The sequence below is a fragment of the Phaseolus vulgaris genome, chromosome 2 (assembly GCF_051622355.1).
Source record: "Phaseolus vulgaris cultivar YP4 chromosome 2, ASM5162235v1, whole genome shotgun sequence".
NCBI lineage: Eukaryota > Viridiplantae > Streptophyta > Magnoliopsida > Fabales > Fabaceae > Phaseolus > Phaseolus vulgaris.
Genome location: NC_143499.1, coordinates 41,903,220 through 41,929,195, shown reverse-complemented (window position 1 = coordinate 41,929,195; position 25,976 = coordinate 41,903,220). Strand labels below are relative to the sequence as shown.

The following is a 25,976-nucleotide window of genomic DNA, read 5'->3' as shown; positions in this document are numbered from 1 at the left end:
AAGGGATATCCATGGTGATAAAATATTGATTTTTATGTCTTTTCTTGACCTATTAGTAGTTATTAAATAAATTTAACTAACACAAATATTTAATAAAACAAAATAATAATAATTAATTATTGAACTATATCGGATTATACTACTAATACGTTTTTATCCTTATTTTTTATTATAATTTTTTATGGAATCTTTGTCTATGGTTAATTAAGTTATATTTTTGTTACTGTTGTATTTTTTAGATTGTTTTATTGTGAGGTTTTTTAATATTAAAAAATAGTAATTTTTTATTTATATAAGATGTGATTTATTTTTTAATTTTATAGTATATGTTTAATATTTAAAGAAATTATTTGAAATTTTGTTTTTATTTTTATTTTTGTTATGTTTATATTAAAATATTTCTATATATAGTTATTATGTTTATGAGTTATAATTTATTTTATTATAATTTTTTATGAAATTTTTTTTATTGTTAATTACGTTATATTTTTGTTGTTCTGGTATTTTTTATTTTTCATTTCTAGAGGGTTTTTAATATTAAAAAATAATATCTTTTTATTTATATAATGTTTGATTTATTTTTCAATTTTATTACTTGAAGTTCTGTTTTTATTTAATTTGTTGAATATATATTTTTTTTCTAATTATAGTTTTTATATTATACATATTTACATTTAACATATATTTTTTTAATTATAATTTTTAAATCTACGAAATGTGTGAAAGTTTTTCATTTTTAAACAAAAACAACTCATTTTATTATTAATTTTTTTTAATAGGCAAGGGTTAATCTGTAAAGTAACATTTCACACTTTTAAAAAAAATTAAAATTCTCTCATAACCATCACATCACTCACAAACTCCCATAAACTTTCCTCTCACATCCACCCTAACATACCCCAATCCAAACATCCTCACTTTCTTCACATTTTCCTCACACATCCACTCCCTCAAATCCTCACACATCCTCTCCCTAATCCAAACAGAGCCTAAGAGATGAGTCTTAAGTAAAAAATAATATCAAGATCGAAGAGATAACTTGTTCGACCGATAAGAGATATTGTCTCAATAAACAAATAATTAAAAAATATCTAATTTACTTATTGGATTAGAGTTTAATATACTTAAATTTTCTTCAACAGATTTTTACATGAAATTATTTTATAAAAAATAATTCAAAATTAATTGCCAAAAGTAAAGCAATCATTTATATAATTGAAATAAAAGTAAAAATAATAATTACAAGTGCCATTCATTAATAGAAAAAATAATTCTATTTTGTACATGTAATGTAGTATTTACATTTTAGTTTAATAAAACGAATAACATATATTATATGAATCCACGTGTATCTCCAGAGACATGACCACTAAAAAAAATCATGAAATAGAAACCAATTTTTAGAGACCAAAATAATTAGTTGCAATAGTAACTAAATTAGAGACCATTTTAGAAACTAAACAAAAAATTGGTTTATAAATTAGTTTCTATTATTTTCTATTATTGTTAAATAGTTTCTAAATTGGTATCTAATTAGCAACCAAGGTTTTAGAGACCAAATTTAGAAACTAAATACTTGGTAGTTAAAACCTTGGTTGCTAATTAGATACCAATTTATAAACTATTTAACAATAATAGAAAATAATAGAAACTAATTTAGAAACCAATTTTTTGTTTAGTTTCTAGAATGGTATCTAATTTAGTTACTATTGCAACTAATTATTTTGGTTTCTAAATATTGGTTTCTATTTCATGATTTTCTTGTAGTGGACATCCACCACTTGTCTCAATTTACCAACCCTAGGGTTGCACTAGTTTCCACCACTATCTTCCACTTCCTATGGCATTAATATTTTACATATAATTATCATTAATTAATATTTAACTAATTAATATCAATTTATTAATTAATTAAAATGTATTAAAAATGAAATTAAAGTATATAAATATTTAAGTAATTAACTTAAAATATCAATTTAAGAAATAATTAATCATGTTTACTAAAATTAATAATTTTTAAATATTTTATTTAAACAATTAGTTAATTATAATTGAATTATTAAATGATTATAAGTTCAGAGATTATATTAAATGTAATTAATAATTTTTAAATATTTTATTTAAACAATTAGTTAATTATAATTGAATTATTAAATGAGTATAAATTCAGAGATTATATTAAATGTAATTAATAATTTTTAAATATTTTATTTAAACAATTAGTTAATTATAGTTGAATTATTAAATGAGTATAAATTCAGATATTATATTAAATGTAGGTCGAAAGAGATTATAAGTTTTTAATTTTGTTAATTTAATTAATATAAAAAAAATTGTGTATTATAATTATAAATTAGGTATTATCTACATTAAAGCTTGAATTTAATTCTTCTTGACCTCAACTTCTAAACAATGTGTGACTATTTGATGTATTGAAGCAAGCCCCAATCGAGGGTTAAGGACAAAAGAATTGTTTTTTGAAACAATTTTCCATTCTCACATATGGTATCAATGATTCAACTTCAAATTTGTTGAGATAACATCACTATGGTCAATCTACACACACAACTACAAATCCAAAAGTATTTCTCACTAACTCAATACTTGATATTTTTTTATTACTAAGATATTATAACTAACTAAAATATTAAAGATATTATAATTAGCTTACTGACTAGAATATCAAAAAGTCTTGAATATTAAAAAGTCTTTTTTGATAAAATTTCACTCAACATTTATAATAAAACTCAACTATCCTTTAAATCGAAAATCAATTATTATTAATAACTCGAATTCACTGTCTGCATGTCAAATAAGTAAGATGATTGTAGCTTAGTTATTTGGCTAATCTTCTCCTATCTTTAACCTACGAGTCAAAAATCGAAACATTAAGTATAATAGTTTCTCCCATAATTACTAGATTAGTTGAAGCCTTAGATATTCTATTCCCAAACAATGAATAGATAATTTGACGAGCGTAGAAATGAAAAAAAGCTTCTAATAGGGCATTGTTTTGTTCCTTTCGTCCTTATTGTTGTTCTTGGAATCTTGTTGCCTCACCATTTGTTGGGTATTTTCAGTACCTACAACTGCTGGATCACTAATTGATTCTCGATATTGTTATCTCAGTTGAAGTAGATTCTTCATCCACAGCTCCACCATATTCCCCAAGGAAAACCTCTCTTCATTAATACCTACAAACACCACTACAAAACAACTATTCAACAAACATCACTAGTTTGAATCTACGTAGTTTTTCCATCAAAACTCACCAAGCGAGTTACGATTCTTTATACATCAAATGCTACAAAAGCTAAGTAAAATGGAAATACTTTATTGATTTGGCTAAACACTAATTTGGTTGTTGATAATTTTCATTGATTTTAGTTATTTAAATCATAATTAATCATAATTGATTAATTTGGATCCAACATAAATTAGTGGATTATATTTATATCAGATATAGATTAAGCTTAATACTATATGGTTTTTGTTTAATTTGTCATACAACATGTATTTAGATTAAGCTTAAGCAATAAAACATCTTACAGGAAAACAAAATAAATGCGTAATTCGTCAAAAAAAACCTTTATTACCATTTACCGATGGAAGAGATTCCCGACCAATTTATGTTATGTACACTTAATTAGGACTTACCAATGGATCAATGTTCATCGTTAGTGTTGATAGATACTGTTGCTAAGATTTTATTATGCAATTAGAATTTTCCATTCATAATTTTTGACGGACAAATGTATGTCGCTAATTTTTTTGGAATATTCGTTGGTAATTTATGATATAAAAAATATATCATTCATCTATTATTTTTACCAACATCAAAATTATTAAAAATAATTATACCTAAAACCCATCGAAAAAGATACATTATTAACGAAACTCTTACTAAAGATTTGGACCGTCAAAATTTTGAAATTTTCTTATAGTTACAATAATCAAATATTAAGTATCAGTTCTATCAAATAACAATATTTTTATGGAGTGAGTATTATCCACACGAAAAAAAAAACTTATAACTTTTACATATTAAAACTTATCATTTTTACACATTTATCATCACATATGTAAGTTATTATTTAGCCAAATTACTTCATCTTTTTAACTAGCTCAATTCACACAAATAATGGCATACTACTATGAAAGTAATTTTAATCAAATTAAATATTAATAATTTTTTTTTTCAAATAACAGTTTTTCTTTAGAACGTGTGTTTACTATTAAATTAAAAGTTATAATTATTAGTTCACTAATATCCGTTATGAGGCCTTTAACCCAAACCCCTAACATAATCTAACATTGTTTTTTATTTTAAGAACTTTTGAATGTGTCAATTAGTCCCACTTAATTTCTTACCACGAACACAAATTAGAGTTTAAATAAGACCTCAAGCCACAAAAGATTATCTCATTATAAATTTTCTAACATTCTCTATATGTTTTAGTTGAAAATGCACTAATAACTAACGTTTAACTATAAATTTTTAAGTAGATTTCTTGTTATTTTCTTAGCATTTCTACTAATTAATGATCTCAAGCCAATAAAAAAATTACTTAATGATCCCATGATATTATTTTTATATACGTACGGTAAAATTTTAACCCATTTCCTCACCACAATTAACAACATTGAAGAGATACAGTATAATTATTTCATTCACTAGACGTCATCAAAATAGAAACTAATTTTTAGATACTAAAATAATTAGTTGCAATAGTAACTAAATTAGAGACCATTTTAAAAACTAAAAAAAAAAAAATTCTAAATTAGTTTCTATTATTGTTAAATAATTTCTAAATTAGTATCTAATTAACTATCAATTACCAATTATTTAGTTTCTAAATTTGGTAGAAAAACCTTGATTGTTAATTTGATATCAATTTAGAAACTAATTTAGAAACCAAAAAATTTATTTAATCCCTAAAATGGTCACTAATTTAGTCACTATAACAACTAATTATTTTTTGTTTTTAAAATTAGTTTTATTTCATGATTTTCTTTTAGTGATTATACTTTTTACAAAACTCTATTGTATTATTAATAACTAGAAAATTTTTAGAGTAAATGCAAGTTTGTTTGGGTGGTTTATGCAAATTTAACCTCTTTTACTTATTTTGGAATATGACTTCAAGAAAGACAATTACATGCAAAAGTTATTGAGTCATGGCAGAACAGAACAGGTGATGAAAAGATTAGAACATTTGCATTTGGTTAAGTTATTTGGTGCCACCAATACGTCCTTTGAGAAAAGAGGCACTCTTGGTGATGTCACAGAGTGTGGTCTCTGTGTTCCGAATGATATTGTAGACCCATGCTCCAACCACAGCTCCAAGAATTGGTGCCAAAATGTATATCCATATTCCTGTGTATTCCGAGTGCACAAAAGCAGGTCCAAGGCTTCTCACTGGGTTCATTGATGCTCCTGTCACTGGCCTGTCAAATATCAAACATTCTCATCACATCTTATTGCTACAACAATATTATTATCTCTATCTATAAATTCCATTTCATTAGGGTCTCGATTGGTTAACTACCCTCCAATCATCACGTTCAGCAGTATCGTAGACCCAATTGCAATCCCAGCCATTTCACCAATCTGCACAGTTTTAAATTTTCAAACCAAGAAATAAATAGAGTTAAGAAGAATATTTCGTGGATGAGCCGACTTAGATGCTTCGTTTTTTTTCTTCATTCCACTATTTACAAACTAAGAGTAATTTGATTTTTTTTTCCACATTATTTTACTAATAGTGTAAGAATAATGTATTTTTTTATGCAGAAAATCATCATGAAAGGTCAACCATTAACCTCAGTGTTGCCATGCCTCTCTCCATTTCTTCCTGACATTATAGCGAAAAATGGATTGGGTTGGTCACTTTTTGACTAAAAAGTGAACGAGCCAATGAAGTATTCAATTTCCACCACCCAAAACATTAACTCAACTTTTTTTTACTTAGAAAACAAGTCAAATTGGTTTGAAACATTTACAGAAAAAAATTAAGAAAAACCCTTAAGGACTTTATTCAAAGATAATTATTTTAAACATTATATCGTGTTTAAATTCGTTTATTTGGAAATTCTAATATTATAAAAAAAAACTATGAATTCATGTTGTCTCTATAGAACGAATTGTGCTACAAACATGGTATTACCATTCTTTAATACTGTTTTCTGCGAGGACAAGTATCGCAGGTTCAAAACATCCAAACTTATGAAAATATCTTGAATCTTGGAAAAGTTAAAGATCTTGATTAATTACTGTGGTTGAAAAGTAATATTTTGTGTACGAAGGTCTCCAAATCTGATTAGAAAGCATGTATTAAGCATAAAGAGTAAGGTGAAAAAGATGTTACCGCTCTGTTATCAGTGGCAACCCCTGATATGACAAACATAAGGAGGAATGTGATTATGAATTCAAAGAGAAAAGCTTGCAGGTTAGTTCCACTTGGAACTGTTCCTGAAAACTGGTCATGCTTCCCCATAAACAATAGCTTCAGAGTTCCACTTGCAAGTGTGCTTCCTAGCAGCTGAGCTGCCACATAAGCTGGTACCTGTATCATAACAAGCTATGAGTTACTTTCACAGTTTCTTTTTTTGTTATATGCTATGGTACTGCATTTGTCCCCTTAAGGTTTTGAATTCAGTTTTATGGAGACTAAAATTGACCAACTAGATTACTTAGTAGAAATTAATAATCAGAAAAGCAGATGAAAACTCTGCATCAGAGAAAAGGTAAAAAAATATATGTATAAATAGTTTCAGTCTCGAAACAAACAATAACACAATTTCCAAATAAGCACAACTTGTTGTCTAATGACAACCAAGTTTATATAGTTTAGAAAGAAGGTTGTGGTTGGGTGACCTGCGACAAGGGAAACCTTTTGGTGGAGGCAAAAGCAATGGTGACAGCAGGATTGAAATGGGCACCAGAGATGTGACCAACAGAGTAAACCAGCACTGCGACAACCAGCCCCCAAACAATTGCTATCCCAGGAAGTGTTACCACGTTGTAGTTATTCTTGTTCACCACAACTGAACCACATCCGGCAAATATCAAGAAATACGTGCCCACCACCTCAGCTATCAACTGCATGTCTCCATCAACAAACAAAAGTTATCAAACCATGGTATTGTCATTTCCAATCTCAGTTCTTCTAGTTCAATATGATTAATCTAGAAAGGGACTTCCACAACAACAAAATATTTCAGAATTAGATTATATATCTAATAAATTGAAAAAACAGAAGGCACCTTCTGCAAGAAAGGAACAGAGACAAAGGAGTTCGAGCGTTCCATTGTTTTGGGGGTGTCCTTGGTTACATTTACAACCACCTCGTGTGTTTCAGATCCTCCTGAATAACCAGCCATCAGAGACAGTGTACAAGAAACTACTAAGAGACAAAACTAGACACTCTCATCTACTTCATAAACAGCTCCAATTTATAGGCAACCAAAAAGTTGTTCGCAAAGACACGGAATAATTTTATATTATTAATCAATTCAAATATCATCATTCTTTGTAATTAGATGTGCATGTAAAAGTGTTTTATATTATTAATGAATAAATTAATTTTTTTAGTATAATTTCTTCTTTTTTATAATATGTACTCTTATAATATTTTTTGTTTTATTTTTTAAATACATTGATAGAGGTAAAGTAATTCAATAACATGTTATTAGCAAATTTATAGATTTTTATCGAATAATGGATGAAAATAATATTTTTTAATATATGTTAAATTAAATACATTTTATGTGTAAGAAGATAGTTAAGAAGGTGGTAAGAATTTAGGACAGTGGCCAAAAAGGAATATAGTCTGTGCAGATATTCCAAATAAAAAGGAAAAAAAGTATAGAGAGAGGACAAAAAGGTACCTACCTTGGAGTTATCTGAGGAGAGAAGACAAATCAAAGCCCTTTCAATCCTATGCTATTGGTTTTTATGACCTTATAAGATAAAAAAAAATACAAGATAACTATATTAAAACTTTTAATTATTTATATATAGACAAAATTCTACCTTTTGCCCTTAGTTACTTAAATTTTTAAAACTTTCTTATACTCATTTAATTTATTAAAATGGTTTATTTTATTGTCTCCCATTTTACCTTGTAGCTTACTAGTGAGGTTAGCAAAGAGTTCCTTATCCTTCACTTCATCTTGCTTATTTGCTTGGACTTGCTTAGACAAAAATAAAATTGCTCCAACATTATTTTTTCTAAAATAATATTAAGAATAAATACCGAAGAATGGAAGAAAAGTATTAAAAAAGTATTTGTTATTATGTTACGTCAAGAAGAAAAAAAAAATATAATTTGTGCTTATAAATTTAAATACAATCCTTATCCATAAAGAGCAAAACACTTTATCATACTCCTACCACGAAACGCCTACTTGATTATCTAAGGAACAACCAAACTAACCACAGGAAACATTAAATTATCATCCTCATACAATCTACTGGGTTCAAAACCCAATTAGAGTACCCGAAGGAAGCACAATGTGACTTTGCATAAATCCACGACCAATTTACCTGTATTAAGGAGAATACTTCGAGCGTATTTACCACCCCCTATCGAAGGACACGCAGTTCCTATGATTCCAAATACCACTCATAACTTCAACCCAAATTGTACTCCAAACGCAATTAACCGAATCTGAAGCCTAAACCCTAAATCCCAAACCCTAAACCCTAAATATATTTATTAGTGTAAATATTTTTATTTTATTTATTTTATTGTAATAATTATAAATTTTTTATCTATATAATGAGGTTGTAAGTTGAAATTCATATAGTAAAAAAAGTAATATAAAATTTTTATTGACAGTTTTTTGTAGTGTTTTTTTAAAAAATTCTAATAATATGATTCCCCTTACAGATATGGTTCACTTTCAACAGGTTTTGCCGCAAATTAATTTGATTCAAACGAGGTGATAAGTATAACACGAGTGAAAATTGTCTCCATCAAACATAGATACTGCATGAATGCTATGATATTTTCATATTATTTATTGACATAAAGCATCCTTTGGTTTTTTATAACAATGTTAAGTATGAAGTGAAATCATCAAAGATTTGTGTAATCATTCTTAGTTAAGATTGACAAATTGAATTATGAAATAATTTTTCTCATGGTTAAAATTAATTGATTTATAAGTTAAAAAAAAAAAAAACTGTTTTATAAGGCATTTTTGTCTGGTAAGTGTAAAAAAATAGTAGAGATTGAGACCTACTTAGTTACTAATGAAAAACTAAAAGTCATAATTTGTCCCAATTAAGGTGTGCGAAATTTAGTTATTTGAAAAACTTAATTAAACTTATCTAAACAAACTAAACTATTTTATAGAAACGGTTTAGAATTAAATAACTAATAATCGGTTTTAAAGTAAACTGATTTTTGATTTGGTTTAAAATTTGGTCCATTTTTCAACTAAATTTAAAACTAAGACTATTTTATAAAGTATGTTTTAAATAGTATGTTTACATAACTTATACGCAATTATCCAAGGTTGTATCTTCACATACAAAATTAGTTATTCTCAAAATAATTACCAAACACTTTAACTTAGAAATATCGTTTTTTAAGTTTGAACACTACCTACCATGAAAGCCAAATTAAATTTAAAACTGTTTTTAAGTTTCTAAACTAAAATGACAAGAAACAATATTGAAAGTTCATTAAAACACTAACAATTAAAATTAGTTCAATAATTTCATGAATGGAATCAACCAAAAACTACTTTTATTCTTGTTCAATTCCTTAAAAAACAAAGTAGCAAAGTTATACTAAAAGAGACATATGATATAATGTAGAAAATGCAAATAAAAGTTAGTCTCCTAAATATATAAAAAGTTAAAATACCATTTGAAATCTAAACACTTAATTTAAAAAATAATGAGTTAAGCAAAAGTAGTTGGTAGGATGAAGAATATAATTTATTCCCATATGAAAGTAATATAATGTTATATTTGTTATTTCTTCCTAATTTGATAGTGGGTAATTAAAAAGATAGTGGGTAATTAAATTAGGAAGACATGTATTTCATCTTTATTGAGTGAGATTGAGTGTTATCTTCACAGAGTGAGAAAAATAAATATCGTAATCTTAGACATTTTCTGGACTAGGTCTCGTGGGTTTTTATTTTACTCTATTTTTCTTTTATCTGCTTATTATTTTCGCAAGTAGTCATTTTGTATCTACTATAAAATTTTGTACGTTGTTGAGTTCCATCTTTCTCTCATTGTATTAAAATCTTTATTTTTCTTGATTACGATTAACTGTCACATTTAGTTTCTCTTATCAACAACAGATTAAGAAAAAAAATCTTAAAAATTTTTAAAGGTTATTTTTCTTTAAACTTCATGTCCTCTTAAATATATTTTTTATTCTTGATTCTTTTTACACTTATAAAATTATACATGATACCTATAAAAAAACAAACGATGCCATATGATAAGTAACTATAAATCAGGTGGTCTTGATTAATTAAAAAGATCTTTTAATGTTGATAAACTAATGAAGTTTAAGCTGATAATAAACTAATAATACTTAATGAAATTCATTGATGTAACAATCTTTTTCCTAATTTAAAAAGTTATTGAAGCTTAATGAAGTTCATAAATGAGTTCCTTCGTACAAGGATATTCAAATCTTGTAGAAAAAATATTGAGAGATGAAATTTCATTGAAGATTATTAAGTGAAGCTTAATGAAGATAGGTAATCTACTTTGTACCTAAAGTAAATTATAGACGTATTGAAATATATATTAAAAAAAAATTTAAATGCATTTTAACTATAATAGGAGAAATCACATATCTTGAAAAGAGAGACTCTAAAATGTGTTGTTTAACATTTAAGAGTCCAAACCAGTTTTGTCATCTAGAAATAAATTAGATCTATGGTAGTTTGTTTGTATTTTTTTAATAAAGTAAGTATATTTCATTTTTTCGTATTTGTATAATTTATTATTTTTTTAAAATAGACAATTTATATTTTTACTAGAAAACCTTAAAAGGTGATTCTTTTAAAAAGTGTTAATTATAAACAGCTTCTTAAATTTAAAAAAAAAACTAGTTTATATGTATTTTAAAATTATAAATAATTCCATCTAACTTACATTAAATTAGATTAGATTATGTTTAATTTAAAACTTGTTAATCTATTGAGTTATTTTAAATTAAACTAAATGGCTTGTTTTTTAATGAATTAATAGTAAGATCGAGTCTAATGATATATAAGTTAGAAATGGTAAAATAAGAATAATTGGATGGCATTAAAAATGTCAAAATAAAGATATCGTATTGACAACATAAGCATGATTGTACTCATAATATTAAAACCATTGATTTCATTAAATGTGTCGCGTAATAAGATTTATATTCCCAATATATGGGGTCAATGTGTGCATATATATGAAATATTTAAAAAATAAACAAAGAAGACACTTTAGTTTGTGCAAAGATTCAGTTCACATGATGCACCAAAAAGAATAATTTGGGTTCACATTAACCCTTAGGCATTAGCATTAAGCTGATCTCACATTTCTATCATGGCAACGTACTTGGCTTTTAATATTATTTTACGTTCATTCTCCATTTTTAATATAAATAATTTTATCAAACACTTTTAATTTAACACATTAACTTAATAGGTTTAAGCATAGCTAATAACTCACCTATTACTTTCCATATTTCAGCTAGTAAACTTCCAATACTAATTAACTTACCAGCTTGTAATATTTTTAAAAAGACTGTTATATATAATATTTTAACCTATGATAAATTCCTAACTTATTTTTTCTCATTTAATGCTTTAAATTTGAATATTAATAATTTTTTCATCCATTAATGATGGATAATCTTTGTTTACCAAACTAGGTAACTAGAAATTCAAAATGTCAACCAGTTAGTTAGTCGAAGTTGAAGATATAGTCCAAGGCCTTAATATTATAATCCACATTTCGATAGGATCCACTTTTCAATTAAAAACTTAATCTCAATAATTTTTTTTCAAAATTAGATTGAGAAAATAGTTTTATAAAAAATATTGAAAAATGTTGTAGTAAAAAAAAGATCCTGGTATTTGTTCACTTTTCCACCCAAAGCATTGACGAAACAGGGATTAATTGAATGCGCATGCAAATTTGTTTCAACCTCCCACTACTACATGCTCAAAACTACCTTTATTTGACCTTGTCTAAGCACTTTTATGTTATATTCACTTTCTGTGCAACTTTTTTCCTTTTTCCTTGTTTGCCAAACTGTTCACGAGTAGTGATTAACAAGCATACAATATATTAAATTAAACATTTTAATTACTCAACTGTTCAAAGTTTTATAGACACAAGCGATACATTTAATTCAGATTGTTGGAAAAAGTTATTGTTACTACTAGGGAGATGAGACCTAGAGAACTATCGAAGTTTTCTTCTTCTTTCGGTCGGTCAGGTTGTCGGGTGATGAGCTGGGATTCCTCTCGTCCTCCTGCTTCTCTTTCGGCACTCGATCTCGGGTGAACACTGGATGGTGGGAGTACCTGCGAAGGCACTCCGACGCTCAAGTCAGTAAAGCGGGTGGTCAGCTCTCAGGTAGATGAACAGTAATAAATGACATACCTTACCCCTTGGGATGCGGGCTATTTATATTATTCTAATTGGCCTACCTTGTTGGGTCCGCTTATCAGAGTGGATACCGCTTAAGGTTGTATTACCTAATTCTTAATGATGGATTAACTTCACTGACCTTGGTTTGAGCGCTAACGGTAATAGGGGTCGGTCGTCGGCCAAGTTCCCCTGGTATGGGTCAGCCATTAGCTAGATTTCTCTGGCTCGGCTAGGTCTTCTAGGGTCTTGGCCAGGTAGGCTGTCGGCCTCGTCGTCTCGGCCTAGTCTCTCAAATCTCGGCCAGCTTTACCTTGGTCTTGGTCAGGTTGACCAGACCTCGGTCAATCACTTGGATCTCGGACAGGGAGATCAGGGTTCGGCCTCGCCCATACCAGTACAATTATAATATAAAAAAGTTGATAAATAAGTCTTATTAACTACATGATTATAAAAAGAAGTACAATTTTAAAACTTTAGCCACTTAACAAAAATATTTGTTTTTTCTGTTGTATCAATTTTTAGTGAACATAGACATAAAGACCATAGTTAATGAGTCGAGTCGATTTTGTAAGGTTGAACTTAAAATTTACTTTCTAATATGATGTCAGAGTTATTTAAAGTCTATTATAAAAGAATTTGTTGGACGGATCACATCATCCTAATATAATATTAGAGTTATTTAAAATTTAATATAAAAGAATTTGTTTGATTGATCGGATCACCAGTTATTGAATTGGTATCGGATCACTCATTATATAGATTCGCGCATTGACAGTCTCGACACAAGAAGATGTTATAGATCCCACATCGACCAATGATATGAACATCTCATAATATATAAGTGGTTGCAAATCATATCTTATGAGCCGATTTTGTAAGAATAACTTAAATTTAAAATTTATTTATAAATGTTAGATTAAAAATAATAACTTTTCATAATATAAAGTGGGTGCAAACTATATTTTATAAATGAGGTAAAAAAATTCATAATATATTGTTAGGAATCATATGTTATTTTATACTGTGAATTAATGTTCTGTGGGTGTGAGAGTGAATGTTGCCGGATGGAAAAATAACTAAATCGTGATTATGTTGGTCAGATTGTATTTTAAACGTTCAATTACTTTTAGATTTGGTTTGTACTAATTATATTCAATCAAGGTGCTATTATTTCATAAAACGGTCTACTTATTATTTTTTAAGTCCATTTAGGTTATATAGAACAAATAAATATTGACCTAGTTTAATTATAATTTGTTTATCTCATGTAATCAATCTTGAAGGACTTTTAAATCAACTTATTTAGTCAAACTCATTTTAAGTCTAGTTAACTTATGACATTAAATTGGTATCTAAACTTACAATTGTACTATTTACCTTTAAATTTAGTATGATGGAAGTAGAGGTATTAAAAATAATCAAATAGTAAAAAAATCAATTCATTATTATACCCATCTACATAAAGTAATAGAAGTTTGTCTTTAAAATGAAAATTAATCATTATCCAATACATAAGGATAAGATAATTTAGCTATTTTTATTATATGATCTATGTAATGTTTCAATAAGAAAATTCATGAACTTTAATATCTAGATAGATCATAAAATATAACTAATATTTTATTTTCATCACAAAATAAGAGTGGAAAATCCTAAAGATAACAACTCGTGACCAGTCCTCTTACAATGCTTAATCTTTTTTTCTTGATTAATTGATAACTCTAATACGTCTTTGGTTGTAATGGTGGTGTGGTTGGTCGTAATTGTAATGGGACAATCAACGATGATGTTGTAGCAGCTTGTGTGAGAGCAAAATCAAGAGTGAAAGGAAGAAGTTAGAAAACACGTAAAAGTAATGTTGACCATATATTACATTTATCAAGGGAATGGTGTTTCATTTTAAGAAATTTGTGTGGGGCAATCTAATTTTCCACTAGAAAATTAAACATATAAAATGTATTTGTTTTATAAAAAAATGGTACATATAAGTGAATTAAAATATTGATATTTTCAAAAAGTCGTTAAGTGACAAGTTATTTCCTAATCTAGCAGTCAGATTAGGTGTTCATAATTTCCGCTCTCTAACTTAATGATGAATAATGACTAACAAGAATTTGTCTAGATATAAAATAAGATTTATGTTTAAAATATAATATTAGAATAATTTTTTCTTTATTGTTTCGCAACATATACGATAAGATTGTAGTTGTTATTTTATAACATTGGGTATATGGTGTCTATATAAGTGCATTGATGAATCCTATAATAAAATTAATATACTATTTCTATTAGTAACATATTTAAGTTAATGTCAATATCTTTTTTAGTGACGTTCTTTTTTTAAAAAATGTTTTTTTTTTTGGTAAGGTTTTTGTGTTTGCATAAGGTCATTTCAGACTAGTGAATGTAATCTGTTTAAACCCAAGTATTAAGTTTACACGAGGCATATAAAAATTGAATTTCTAATTTTACCTTTTAAATAAATGTACTCTAAACTGTCTATTCTGAAATGTATTTAGGAATTCATAAATACATTTTAGAATATATAATTCAAAATGTTTTAATACATTTTTAGATCTAGAAATATATATGGAATTATGTTATGTTAATATATTCTATATTATATATTTAAAAATCCATTTTTTAATTTGAAAATACATTAAAAATATACATTTTAATGTATGTTATGAATTTTATATTCTGAAATATATTCTTGAATCTGAAAATATGGAATGCACATTCTACATTTTAGAATGTGTTAATACATTTTGTAACGTCCATTTTAAAATATATACAAAACTTTAAAATAGATTTTTATTGTGTGTCACCCTCACCCATTCCGAAATAGGGTGTTTTATAAATCTGAACCGGAAGTACTTTTGACATTCTATCTACATGGGGTACAAATCCAAACCGGGGTGCAGAATGCAATAGTCCTTTTCTCTTTGGGTCCTTTTCAGCCTGTTTCATATTGATGTGGAGAAAAAACTGGAGGACAAAAAAATAAAAACTCACACTAGTTGGTTTAAGTAATGTACTGAATTAAACATGTGTATTTGGAAAAATTATGTTGTAAACTAGCATAAGTTAGGAGCTGAATTTAAGTTTGATTCATACATCCAAAACGAGTCAAATTCAAAATTTATATGTTAAAACTATATAAACCTTACATATAATTTTTTAATTCATTTATAATTTGATTGTTTTTTATATTAAACACGTTCTCAGAGTGTTTTTTTAAGTTTATTAATGAGATTTTCGATTGTTAGTTTTATAAACACACGGTAAGCAATCCTTCTATCTCTAGGATCGGCTCAGTAACAGAAAGATTGAGATAATTTGCACACAAAAAAAAAACTACTTACTAATTATATATTTAATCAACAATCTCATAAAAATAAAAGTAAAAAGAGAAAGAGAATAGAAAAGTATTTAGACATAAAGACACGAAAATGATGAGTCATGAGTTGTTTATATCCACTAGCTGGTCATTAGGATGAAGAATATTTAGGGAGCTCCATAAATTATTTCATTTATTTGCTCTTTGAAACTTGCAAGCAACTTCTTGCTCATATTAGCAACGAATAATTTTGTTTATATTAGCAAAATTGTCACGGCAAGTCTAAGATTAAAGTAAGCTACATTATTAGACTCTAAAGTCTACTCTGTATTAAGAGTTATCAATACCCTTCACAACTAAACTTATATGTACACTAATGAATTTAAACTTTTAAATAGACCAGTAAATATAAAATCTCAAAATATTGTGCTAAAACTTTTACATAATGATGATTAATTATTATTATTATTATTATAATAGGTTAATCTGGTATGCCATATCAGTCGGTCATTCTCAGTAGAACGTTTCTGCAGATTGTTGGATGAAGATCAAGAACAAGAAAAACAATGAGATTGGAATATAGAGCAAATGTAGAAGGGAAAACTGAAAATGTTAAGAGTTCTTAAACCAATGGATAATGTAACTTTGTTTTTCATCGAGAACCTTGATCCGGTAAGATAGCTAAAAGCATATCAAACAGTTATGAAATTAGAAATCTGGCCTTTCCTTCAATGCCATCTATGCATTATCTTGAGATTATTTTGAACACTATCATCGCATTCCTATTAAATTTTGCTTTGAAAGATTTAGAATAGAAGTGGTTGGTCAGAACATCAAAATTGGCTATTCATTAAGATACACATTCTCATCTAAATCTTTAGTCTTTCTGGAATTCCTATTTTCAAGTCTACCAACCACATCAACATTCTCAACAGACGAGACACATTAGTCCAAACCAAAACGCCAAGTTAACATAAAAAGGTAAACATAATTTTCTTCCCTAGTCAAGACTTCAACAATATCAGGGAGTTTGATTTGAAAACAGGTTTTCTTCTAATAATAATGAAAATGGGAAGAGAGATCTTCCGGGAGCTAAAAAAACCAAAACACAATGTGTTTATTTCATTATCAAATTTTTATTAAGAAAAACTTATATACACATGATGAGTTTTTTAGCTGTTTGTATTGAAGCTTTTACATTGTTAGCCACCACCCACAACACACACACACAAAGGCTTGAAAAATAACTGAGAAAAACTAATCAGCCGTTTGAATGAAGCTTTTGCAACAGATAAAGCAAAAGGACAAAAAGGACAAAATGTGGTCATTTCCTCTCTATCTTCATCCAAATCTAACCCTGTCTCAAGTTCGAAAAAAAATCGTAGACGGAATATACAAACAGCACGGCAACAACAACCAAATATACACTACCATCTCAGCCCTTTATCAATTCATACATAAAACAAGACAAAAAAACATAACAATAGTCCCTGAAATTTGTTAGGTAGGCAGCACACAGATCCAAGAGAGAATAGATCTAATATCATCTGATCTCAGGGATGGCACAAGAAAAAACCTGGTGAGGCAACCGCAATGCCTCTGATTTAGAGAAGCACATATCATCAAGGTCCTCACTGGTGCACCACCTGCACTTTGAGTTCTCTGAGCACTGTGACTTCAACACCAGCTCTCCACAACTGGGGGTCACCTTATGCCTGCTGAGTCTCCGAGTAGACCAATCCTCCCCCAAGCCACAAAAGGGGTGGCACAAAAGGAGCAAAAGAACAAGTAACTGTGCTTTGGACTTCAACACCATGGAATGCATGATACGAACCTCAAAACAGATTTCTTCACCTTTCAAAATGGTTAAGGCTAAGCCGCCTCACTTTCTTACTCACAACACAACAGAAGCAGAGGTGATAGTGAAGAATGGACCTTCGGATGCAGGGAAAGGATGTTGTTGAAAGACAGTCTTTGTTTGAATGATTGAAACTGGGGCTCTCTGCACCTCACTGTGTCAGGTCATATGGGGGTTTTAGTTTTTAAATATTAAAACTAGGAGGAGTTTGGTCTAGGTTTGAGTTACTTTATTGTTCTTAAAATTCCGTGATACATTAACACTACTTTTATATCCTCAATAAAAAGATAATATTTTTAAAGTAGTCAATTTTATTTTAAAATATGTACTGTATTGTAAAACATCTGGAATTATTAATTTTAGTGTGCATTAGGGTGTTTTAGTGCGTAAATCTACTCCAAGTATTAGTTAACCCGTCTTATCAAAGGTATAATGATTAATGAATAATTGAATGTGATGGTTTCCTCGTTTCAACGACATCGTCATCTTGATTTCCTATGTAATACCAATAATTATAAAGTACAGAAACCTTAAACTGAAAAACTATGTGGCCAGGGTGGAAAGTTGAAGGTTCTCTGTTTGACATGAAGGCGCCTAAACAGACCCTTTTCATTTTTCACTATGAAAGTTCCGTTCTTCTGACCTCAATTTGAAATTTCTCACCAAGTTCAAGTGTGTGTGTACTTAGACATTCAAAAGTGAAAACGTTCAAAAGGTTAGAACGAGCGAGTCCACTAAATACTTGGGAGTTATTCAATCCAATCCAACTCAGCTTTAACATGAATTATGAATTCATGTTTAACTTTGGTTGACATAAAATCAAACATGTACTTAGACTCCTACTTCTTCGATTGTGTCTTAAAAGTTGTGACAACAACAAATCAAACATACGCTTAGCTATTTGGAAATACGAGTTTTCTGTTTTTGTCTGATAATTTATGCAAACACAGTACAGCTTAAAATTTGAATGGCAGAATTTGGTGCTTGTTTTAAAGCAGGTTAACGATTCTGTTTTTTTAAGGAACAAGTTGAAGTAGCATAAATTTATCCGAAAGGGTTTGTTGATACATATATCTCCCTTCTAATCCTTATTTGGTAGATATTATGATATACATTTGTTTCTGTTTGGTAAACTGTTTTTTTCACGTTGTTGTGTTATGACTTAAATATCATGATTTTTTTTTTTTATTTGTGGTGCTTCAAAAATATCATGTTACTGAGGAGGATTGTGATTCTTTTTCCTGGTATTGAAGAGCACAGTATCTTGAGTAGCTGAAGAAAGATTAGAAAAGAATAATGAAAAGGAACGGTTAGGCTTGTAAAGTATTTGTATTAGGATTCTCCACTGTTGAAAATACTGGAGTATGGATACCAGTTTCAGTTGTGCACTCCTACGTTTGTTGGACCAAGGTTTTCAGTCAAATGAGGGCTGTTTTTCTCGAGGTTGATATGGGATGGAATCAATGCCTTGGAGAAGGAAAGGGATTAGCCATGTGAATCCAATGCAGAATACGCAGCATCATTAGAAGATAGAAAAGATGCTTAAAATAATTGTAGGCCATGATGACTAGTTTCCTAAAATGATTACAGGCCATGACTTTTTTCCTATGCAATTATGGAAGTTTATACATAGAAATGGAATCCTAAACAAACTTTGACCCCAAATAATGAACAGGATAAGTTTATCCCCTCAGGGATCAGGACATGTTCTGTCCAGCATATACCTGTACCACATATTACAACCAAGAAAAGCGTCTAAAAGGATCTTTTTACTTTGTTGATGATGATTATGAGTTTTCTAAAACCCTTTTGTTGTAATGTGACAGAGCCAATAGGTTTGACTAGAAAGAACTGGAGTTGTGACTTGTAGGCTTAATGGTAAATCCAACATAAATGGGAAGAGTTGTTAACTTGTTTTATCATTATTTGGTCAAATTTTTTCATAAGTATTTTAAAAGAAATAGTTTATATATATAAATTAATTTACAAAAAGATTCTCATATTATCTTCTAATTGAATGGAAATCATTATTATTATAAAAGAATATATGAATTTTAATTGTAGAACATTTTCAAACACCCCAGGTTTAATATAGATAGATAATTATAGAATAATGTATAGAAATAACATGTCTTTTAGTGCCCTTCATCGGCTATAATAATAGATGAAGAACTTATACCACTTTTTTGTATATAGTTTTTTTAAATCTATTTTTATATTTATTTATTTTATAGCATAATTTCTGTTAAAAATAAAGTAAATATAGCTTCTTCTTCTTTTTGTATATTATATATGTAATTATTGGGCAATCAAGTGTTACCACTTTTAAATTTATTATATTAATTTTTAACTATTATTGTATACCACTTTTTCTATTTAATATATTTCTTTTTTAAACAAAATTAATATATGACAATTTTTAATCAAAAGAATATAAGATATATTAAATTTAATTTAATACATTAAAAAATAAACCTAATAAAAAAACAGTCAACTGTATAAAAAAATTTATTTAAAGAAAAGTGAATAGAAAATAAGATAGTTTGATTTAATGGAAATATAATAAATTTGATAAAAATGTTTAGTATATATATGATTGATTTGATTGTATTAACGAAGATGGGTATGTTATTTTTAGTATAATATTAAAATTGTTCTTAAATGTATTTACTAAAATGAAAATATTTTTATTACAAAAAATTAGTTAAGAAAAAAAAATTATTTATTAATTTTTAATAATACTTATAAAAAATTAATAAAATAAATTATTTTAAAAAACCAAAATATTGAATATATGAGTAAATTGGAGATTTTTTTTTTAAAAAAACTCATAAATCCAGTAATTTCTTTTAAAGTGGCACTTTATTCTTCTTTTAAAATTATAACTTTCTCAAATTATTTAAACCAAGTACACGTTACAAATTATCTCGAATCAAGAGTGAATGACTAATATTAAAAGTTTTATTAAAATTAAATATTACTTTAATGAAGCATTAAAGATAAACATTTATTCAACTAAACGTTTAGCTCTAATAATTAAATAAAAGTATTAAATGTATCTATGATTTTTTTTTCATTTTAATAATGTCTCACTTATATATACTCATCACTAAAAGAAAAGTTAACGTCATTCATTCTAATTGTCATAGTATATTGTTATAAATCAAGAAAAGAGATCTTAGTATTCGATTTGGTTTTCTGAATTCAACTATAATATTCAGTTATTATTCTTAGTTCTTCTTTTATTACTTCTCTACATGCATTTGTTCACTTTTATTTTCATTGCTAATCCTTGCCCTTCATTTTTCAAATCAACCACGCGTTGACCCACGTTCAACCCCGAAAACAAAACTGGAAAATTGAAGAAAGGATCTGAACAATTGGAAATTTGGAATCACCGAAGAAAAAGAACCCTTCTTTTTCTTCTCTGCGATTTCTCTGCTTTCTCTCCGTCCCTTTTTCAGGTGCAAAGCTCCAATAGCGTAATTGCCATTTTTTTTTATATATAATTTAATTACTGTTGCTTTACGTGCAAGCTTCTCCAAATGTCCCGTCCAGGGAAAGAAGAATACTACGTTAACATATTTGGGGAAATTCAACCCACGATTCTTCTGTGAGATTTGTCTGAGAATAGGCGTTGCTTGTTTGGGTATTTGGGGTTACAAAGGAGAGAAAGTTGAGAACTTTTTCTACCTCCTGGTTTTATTGATATCGTGGGTTATGGGTTGTTCTCCTTTGGCAAGTGGGATTTTGCAATAATTGGCTATTATTAATTTTGCTGAAAGTAGGAATTTTATGTTATTGGATTTTGTCTGGGGCAGATTTGGGAAGAAAAAAAGTTTATTTTTTGGTGGGAGGTTCTATGGAATGTCCCATTGGGGATTAAGTGTTGACTTCGGTTGAAAGTTTGGAGCTTGATCTGTGTTTGGGTTTTGAATTGGGGAGGCTGAGATTTGTGAGTAGGGGTGATTGAAGTTTGGTTTGAATGATGGATGAGGCACTGGGTAGTTCATGTTCCCTGCCCCCTTTCCTGGCAAAGACTTATGAGATGGTGGATGATCTTTCCACGAATTCAATTGTTTCGTGGAGTGTCTCTAGCAAAAGTTTCATTGTGTGGAATCCTCCAGAATTTGCAAGGGATTTGCTTCCTAGATTCTTTAAGCACAATAACTTCTCAAGTTTCATCAGGCAGCTCAACACATACGTAAGCAAATTCGATCTTGCCATCTTGGAATTGTTGATGTGAATACTACTTGTTTTACGTTGTTGTATGTATTGCTCTGTCCTGCTTTTGGTTGCTTAAACTGAATTGTAGCCTCTTTATTTGAGCAGGGATTTAAGAAAATTGACCCGGAACAATGGGAATTTGCCAATGATGATTTTGTAAGAGGGCAACCTCATCTTATGAAGAACATTCATAGACGGAAGCCGGTTCATAGCCATTCTTTGCAGAATCTCCAAGCACAGGGCCCATTACAGGACTCGGAAAGGCAGGGTTTTACTGATGGAATAGAGAAGCTTAAACGTGATAAAGAGCGACTTCTAGTCGAGTTGCAGAAATTTCAGCATGAGTGGCAGACATATGAGATACAAATACATTGCTCGAACGATAGGTTGGAAAAGTTGGAACAAAAACAACACAAGATGGTTTCTTCGGTTTCTCATGTATTGCAGAAACCTGTGATTGCTGTAAATATCTTACCTCTGACAGAAACTATGGATAGAAAACGAAGGTTACCGAGAAGTGGCCACTACTATGATGAAGCTAGTATTGAAGATGCTATTGAAACTTCTCAAATGTTACCTAGAGAAAATGCAGAGAATACCACTCTCTTGGCATTAAATGTGGAGCGATTGGATCAGCTTGAATCGTCCGTGGCATTTTGGGAGGCTATTGCACATGATATTGGCGATAACTTCGCTCAAATTCAGTCCAACATGGATTTTGATGAATCTACAAGTTGTGCTGATAGTCCATCCATATCTTGTGCGCAATTAGATGTTGATGTTCGGCCTAAATCATCTGGAATTGACATGAACTCTGAGCCAACTGCAGCTGCTGTTCCCGATCCACTTGCATCAAAAGATCAACCTGCAGGAATCACTGTCGCGGCGACTGGAGTTAATGATGTATTCTGGGAACAGTTCTTGACAGAGGATCCTGGTGCATCAGAAACACAGGAAGTGCAGTCAGAAAGAAAGGATTGTGATGGCAGAAAAAATGAAGGAAAACCTAATGACCATAGCAAATTTTGGTGGAATATACGGAGTGCAAATAATCTTTCAGAACCGATGGGGCATGTTGGTCAAGCAGAGAAAACTTAGTGGCAATAGATTATTCTTCTTGCTTGTACTTCCGTACAATCACATGTAATAAATATAGGTTTGCATGTTTTTTTTATTTTGTCTACAATAAATACATGTTTCTTATTTTGGATAGGATGCATCCTCCATTGATCCGTTCAAGTGTGCTGCTGATCACTGTTTCTTCTAGATCTATTATGCCTGTTCTGAACTGTGGTTTGGTTCATACTTTTATATTGTGGACCATGTCACTTATCTTACTGCATTGTGCTGCTACTGCAACCGCAATCATGACTGCAATCATAACCATAATTTAGAATCTTGGTGGTATGGTTAGCACTAATCTACGTTTTCTTCTTTCTTCCTTTTGATCACTTACAATGTTACTCGTACCATATGGCAGAAGCTTCCTACTAATACCCTCTACTGCCATCCTTTGGTTGTCAGCTAGCCTTCATTTTTGTAAATGGAAATCATCGTGCAATTGCAGGGTGGTTCTGATGCAATTGTGGACATCACTAATATTGTAGCTGCATTCAGTGATGCAGTCCACAATTTGATACTTAGAGCACTGATTTTATTTATTTATTTGCTCGGCACTAAGACACTGATAGTATTTTAGAGAATGTCTTACTTTTCTGGAATGGAAAAGACTTTGTTTTCACGAATTTATTCATATCATAGTATTGCATTTAGAGAGACTATTGGAAGTGGAAACTAGGATTTCTCATTTAAGAATGGGAATTGCAATAGAGTACTTGTACCTCAATTTTCTTCACAGAATAATTTTCAGACACCTATATTGTCAATTTCACTTTACTATTATCGGAGACAAAAGGTGAGGCTGACATGCGGAGTAAAAAGTTCACAGGAAGAAATTCAAGAGGGAAGGGTAAAGTTAAATTACTCCAATCATCAAACTGCTGAAGTGAAAATTACATTGGATTGAACTGAACCTATGATGCAAAATTGAGTTGGGTTTTGAAGGGATGTTGCAAATGATTTTGTAGTTTTCAAGAACTTGGATGGGGACCGCTAAAGAACTTAGAAATATTTAGAATTTGTTTGGTTTTGCAAAACTTTGTTTGTTTCTATTTCTTGTTTCCAAAAGTAATTACAAAAATATTACCCTGTTATGACTTTGTTGGTTTCAAAGAATTGTATAGAAATAGTGGTGAAAACAACCGCGTCCACCATTTCTTATACAAATCTGATGGTGAAAATAAGGTGAAAACAATGTCGTATTATAGTAATATTTAGAAGAACAAGAAATCAAAACCAAATATTTACTCAAAAAGGATTATAAGTTGTGACGCATCCTATATATTGTTGAATAGCAAAAATATTTAGTGAAGGAGAAATAGAACTCTTATAACGTGTTTTATTAGTGTTCGATAGGGTCAATCACTTCATCCAAAATATTATTCATTTTAGAACTTAGAGCTTCGTGTCCTTAAAAGGCATCCAAGTGAGTTAAGAGAGGAAAATGTATATAAATTATCATTGACTTCGACTTCTAAGCGATGTGGGACTATATTGGGTGTACCAAAACAAGAGTTTGTCTTTAGAACCTCGTTTTGTTCCCACAGATGACGTCAATGTTCCGACCTTAAGGTTGTTAAGATAGCATCATTAGTGTCCATCACCGTATATGAGGTATTATCCGTTTTGGAGCTTGGAGCTCTATCACGATTTTGTCCTTATAAGATTAATATCCGAGTAGTGAATATCAAATATTGCATGAATGAAAGTACTCCATGGGGTTTAGATACTCATGATGTGAGTTGATTTTAGATGGTTCCATTTTAGAGGTGACACTTTACTTATGATTAAGATTTTTAACAAGTATATGGTGAGACCAAGGGAAGATCCCCATTGGACGAACTTAACCAAGTGGTTAAGTAAGTGTGAAGGTTCACTTCCAAAGGCAAAGAAGAAAATCAAGATAAGGTGATAATGATGATGCATTGCGGAAATTAAATTTTGAACATGGTGAAAGTTTTGTTGCCAAATCAACTCACATTTTGAGCATGCGGAAATTAAAAGACATGAAAGGAAACAATTAAGATGACCATGGTCGAATGCTAAATGGAAGAACAACACAAGAACACAAAGAAAAACTGAATTATAACAAGTATAGGAACACAAGAATAAAGTGACGTATTGGAAATGAAGGAAAAGGATGGAAGAAGAAAGCTTATGGTGTGAATTGAGAATGGACACGCCACTTGGAGTATGGTTTCCTCCAAGATGAGTGTAGAGGGTCGCCACTTGAGAGCTCTTAACTCCCTCAAGATAAGACCTAATGCTTAGAGTAACCAAGCCTCACACAATTTGTGTAGAGTTTTCCTTCTTCTATAAAATTCAACATCAAAATACATGGAGTAAGGCACCCTATTTATATGAATGGGTGCCTTGGAAAACAAGATGAGCAAGGATAGGATGGTAAATGTGTAAGGGAGCTGCCTTTAGGGTTTGAGTAAGTCAAAACCACACCTTAGGCCACTTCTTCGAGAAACTAGGTAAAAAACAAGCTAAAATGATAACTACACCCCCTAGTATGCTAAAGGCACACATTGTAGCCTATCTTGCTATTTGGATCCCTAAAGTGAGCCTAATTTATTTACAACTTGTTTTATTTTTAAGAAGACTAGAAGGAACAACATTTGATGTTCTGGTCTTTGCCCATTTCTCCTTCTGGTGAGGTCTGCTAGATCCTTGGTGGGATCTTCACTTGAAAGTTGAGATGACTTCTGATAGTGTGAATGGTAATTTGAGTCCTTGGACATCTCCTTGTTGGCTTGGATTGTATCACAGAGTCTACCATGTGTCATTATAATTGTGTAGGCAGGGTG

General features: G+C 29.5%; 2 protein-coding genes across 2 annotated transcripts; one reads left to right on the top strand and one right to left on the bottom strand.

Moving 5' to 3' along the window:
* Positions 1 to 5,086: 5,086 nt before the first annotated feature.
* On the bottom strand, positions 5,087 to 7,506 carry LOC137812177 (nodulin-26). Its single transcript, XM_068614093.1, has 5 exons — positions 7,267 to 7,506; positions 6,878 to 7,102; positions 6,369 to 6,566; positions 5,550 to 5,611; positions 5,087 to 5,448 (listed from the first exon to the last, which is right to left on the bottom strand). The coding sequence occupies exons 1-5, from the start codon at positions 7,381 to 7,383 to the stop codon at positions 5,232 to 5,234; spliced, it is 819 nt and encodes a 272-aa protein (XP_068470194.1). The 5' UTR covers positions 7,384 to 7,506; the 3' UTR covers positions 5,087 to 5,231.
* Positions 7,507 to 20,940: 13,434 nt separating this feature from the next.
* On the top strand, positions 20,941 to 23,283 carry LOC137812175 (heat stress transcription factor A-4c). Its single transcript, XM_068614091.2, has 2 exons — positions 20,941 to 22,021; positions 22,150 to 23,283. Exons 1-2 carry the CDS (start codon positions 21,803 to 21,805, stop codon positions 23,140 to 23,142), a joined length of 1,212 nt encoding a protein of 403 aa, XP_068470192.1. The 5' UTR covers positions 20,941 to 21,802; the 3' UTR covers positions 23,143 to 23,283.
* The last annotated feature ends 2,693 nt before the right edge of the window (positions 23,284 to 25,976 follow it).

What these genes read in the sequence shown, in the direction of transcription:
- LOC137812175 (XM_068614091.2), top strand. Translation starts at nt 21,803, where the DNA reads ATGATGGATGAGGCACTGGGTAGTTCATGTTCCCTGCCCCCTTTCCTG. An exon ending in TCAGGCAGCTCAACACATAC is followed by an intron (nt 22,022 to 22,149) that starts GTAAGCAAATTC and finishes TTATTTGAGCAG; the next exon opens with GGATTTAAGAAAATTGACCC.
- LOC137812177 (XM_068614093.1), bottom strand. Translation starts at nt 7,383, where the DNA reads ATGGCTGGTTATTCAGGAGGATCTGAAACACACGAGGTGGTTGTAAAT. An exon ending in TTGCCACTGATAACAGAGCG is followed by an intron (nt 5,612 to 6,368) that starts GTAACATCTTTT and finishes AAAACTGTGCAG; the next exon opens with ATTGGTGAAATGGCTGGGAT. An exon ending in CTGAACGTGATGATTGGAGG is followed by an intron (nt 5,449 to 5,549) that starts GTAGTTAACCAA and finishes GATATTTGACAG; the next exon opens with GCCAGTGACAGGAGCATCAA.